At 42.4% G+C, this 2,463-nt stretch overlaps 1 protein-coding gene across 1 annotated transcript; it reads right to left on the reverse strand.

Moving 5' to 3' along the window:
• Positions 1–257: 257 nt before the first annotated feature.
• LOC132448771 (uncharacterized) lies at positions 258–2,255 on the reverse strand. Its single transcript, XM_060040295.1, has 2 exons — positions 1,782–2,255; positions 258–1,184 (listed from the first exon to the last, which is right to left on the reverse strand). Exons 1-2 carry the CDS (start codon positions 2,075–2,077, stop codon positions 281–283), a joined length of 1,200 nt encoding a protein of 399 aa, XP_059896278.1. The 5' UTR covers positions 2,078–2,255; the 3' UTR covers positions 258–280.
• Positions 2,256–2,463: the final 208 nt, after the last annotated feature.

Consider the following 2,463-nt stretch of genomic DNA (forward strand, 5'->3'; position numbering starts at 1 on the left):
AGATAAACAATACACTCTAGATAACTATAAAAAGTAAACAGTAAACATTATAATAATATAAGATAAACAATAAACTCTTAACTAACTAACTATAAAAAGTAAACAAAAACAGTAAACAATAAACTCTTAGCTAATATAGAAAGTAGAGATAATAATAGAAGTAAAACAGGATTCAAGTAAAATAAAAAGATAAATGTAGAGAACTGTATAGAGGATTAATATAAATAAATAAATAAATAAATAAATAAATGTAAACATAAATAAACATATATGTTTGTGCCTAGATGTTATCCTGCCAGGGAACTCGTCCAGCTTCAGACATGAAGTACTGAGCAAACTTCTCCCTCACTGCCACAACATCTCTGCCAGCATTGTTGGTGCCAAGGCGAGGTGCGTTCTGGAGACCTTGTGATGGCTCAGCTGTGGATGTTCCAGTAGATGACCTAGCCGGTATTGTAGTGCTGGCATCCCACCTCAGAAAGTTATGGAGCATGCAGGTGGCCTTTACCACGTTCTCTGCCACTTCTGGAGAGACACACAGCACCCGACGGTACACTCTCCATTGGGATGCCAGTATGCCAAACGCACACTCGACCATTCTGCGCACGTGAGAGAGACGGGTGTTAAACACTTTTTTTTCTCCAGTGTTGTAGCCAGGGTATGGGCGCATGATGTTACGGCGCAAGGGGAAGGCTTCGTCTGCCAGAAACACATGAGGCATCGGGCCAAGATGTTCTGCCCCTGGGAGGATGGAGTCATCCGGGATACCCAATGTGTTCTGCCGTAGGGCAGTACCAAAAGCGGAGGAGGAGAGGGTTCCCCCATCACTGTTTCTTCCATAGGCCCCGATGTCAACAAGCCTGAAACAGTACCTGGCGTCGACTACAGCCAGAAGGACGATGGAAAAAGTGCCTTTGTAATTGTAATAAAGAGTGCCACTGGAGGGAGGAGCCTCAATGACTACGTGTTTCCCATCCATTGCCCCTAGGCAGTTGGGGAAATCCAGCTGTTGGAATCCAGTGGCGATCTTTCTCCACGCTGCTTTGTCTGGAATAGGCATGTAATCTGGCAGGAGGCAATCCCAAATAGCTGTGCAGACCTGATGAACTATGCCTGCCACAGTGCTGACACCCACCCTGAAGGCGAAAGCGATGGACCGGAATGAATCGCCAGTTGCCAGATACCTGCCCAAAGAGTGATATTTAGTTTAGTCTGAAACAATTGAGCAAGCACGCATACACCTGTTGATCTTGATTGTAGCCGTTAGCAGTTAGATAGCAGTTTCTATTTCATTTGCAGGCCTGACAGTCAGGTAGGTAATGCTAGCAGTCTACATCCTGTCCAGCGAGGGACGCTATGCATATAAAATAGGCCTACTCTGAGCACCTTTAAAACAAGACTGAAGACTTTTATGTTTGCTTTAGCTTTCTGCTAAATCTTAAATAAATTTGCCTTTATATTCTATTTTAATACTAAAATGCCTTTTTAACTTTCTATTTTACCCATTTCTTCTTCTATGACAATGTTTATATGTGAAGCACTTGAGTCTGCCTTGTGTATGAAAAGTGCTATATAAATAAAGTTGCCTTGCCTTGCCTACGTATGCTGAAAAGGTGAGAACAAGCTCTGCAACACCAAAGAGTATGGGAGGCAAGACAACATAGCTTACATTAGACCTGTTGCTAGGTAACCTACTACCTGCTTGTTACTAGTAATAAAATAAGCTACGAGACATGCGTCTGATTTCATAATCCTTTTTATAAATATATTTGCGGATTTACCTTAAACAAATGCTGAGTCGTTCCTCTGGACTGATGGCTTGCCTCATGTGGGTGTCTTGCCTTATTATTGAAGGCGCAACGATGCGCAACAAGGTTTCAAATTGACTCTTGTCGAGTCTGAAATATGCACTGAACCGTGCATTATCAAACCGTAGCTCCTGAATCAAACTATGAAACGCCCCGTACTGCTGCCGTCCCCGGTTTATGTCATGCACCCACAAACGGGAAGGTTCATCGTTATCCTCGTCGTTGTCATTTAACGCCAAAACAAGGGCTAATTTTCTCATCCTCGACATTGTAACTGACACTGTAGCGTAGTCAAACCACTTTGATGCGGTAACTGATTTGCAACGTTGGCTCTAGAACATTCTGCTCGAGAGTGAACTTGACAAAACCACCCTGTCAGTTTTTTAGTTGGCAAAAAACCGCCCGGGTCAGGTGTTTTTTAATATAAAAAAACTGCCTGTGTGAACACCCCCTTACACTCACTACTGAAACGCTCACACTCACTACTGAAACACTCACACATACATACATACTCTTCTGAAACACTTACACATACATATGAGAAACACACACGCATACATACATACCTCTGTGGCATATACACATACATATGAAATGCTTACATTCATACAAGTTAAACATTTATACGTATCTATCTGAAACACTCATGCAAGTG

The sequence above is a fragment of the Gadus macrocephalus genome, chromosome 20 (assembly GCF_031168955.1).
Source record: "Gadus macrocephalus chromosome 20, ASM3116895v1".
Classification (NCBI taxonomy): Eukaryota; Metazoa; Chordata; class Actinopteri; order Gadiformes; family Gadidae; genus Gadus; species Gadus macrocephalus.

What these genes read in the sequence shown, in the direction of transcription:
- LOC132448771 (XM_060040295.1), bottom strand. Translation starts at nt 2,077, where the DNA reads ATGTCGAGGATGAGAAAATTAGCCCTTGTTTTGGCGTTAAATGACAAC. An exon ending in CGACTCAGCATTTGTTTAAG is followed by an intron (nt 1,185 to 1,781) that starts GTAAATCCGCAA and finishes CTCTTTGGGCAG; the next exon opens with GTATCTGGCAACTGGCGATT.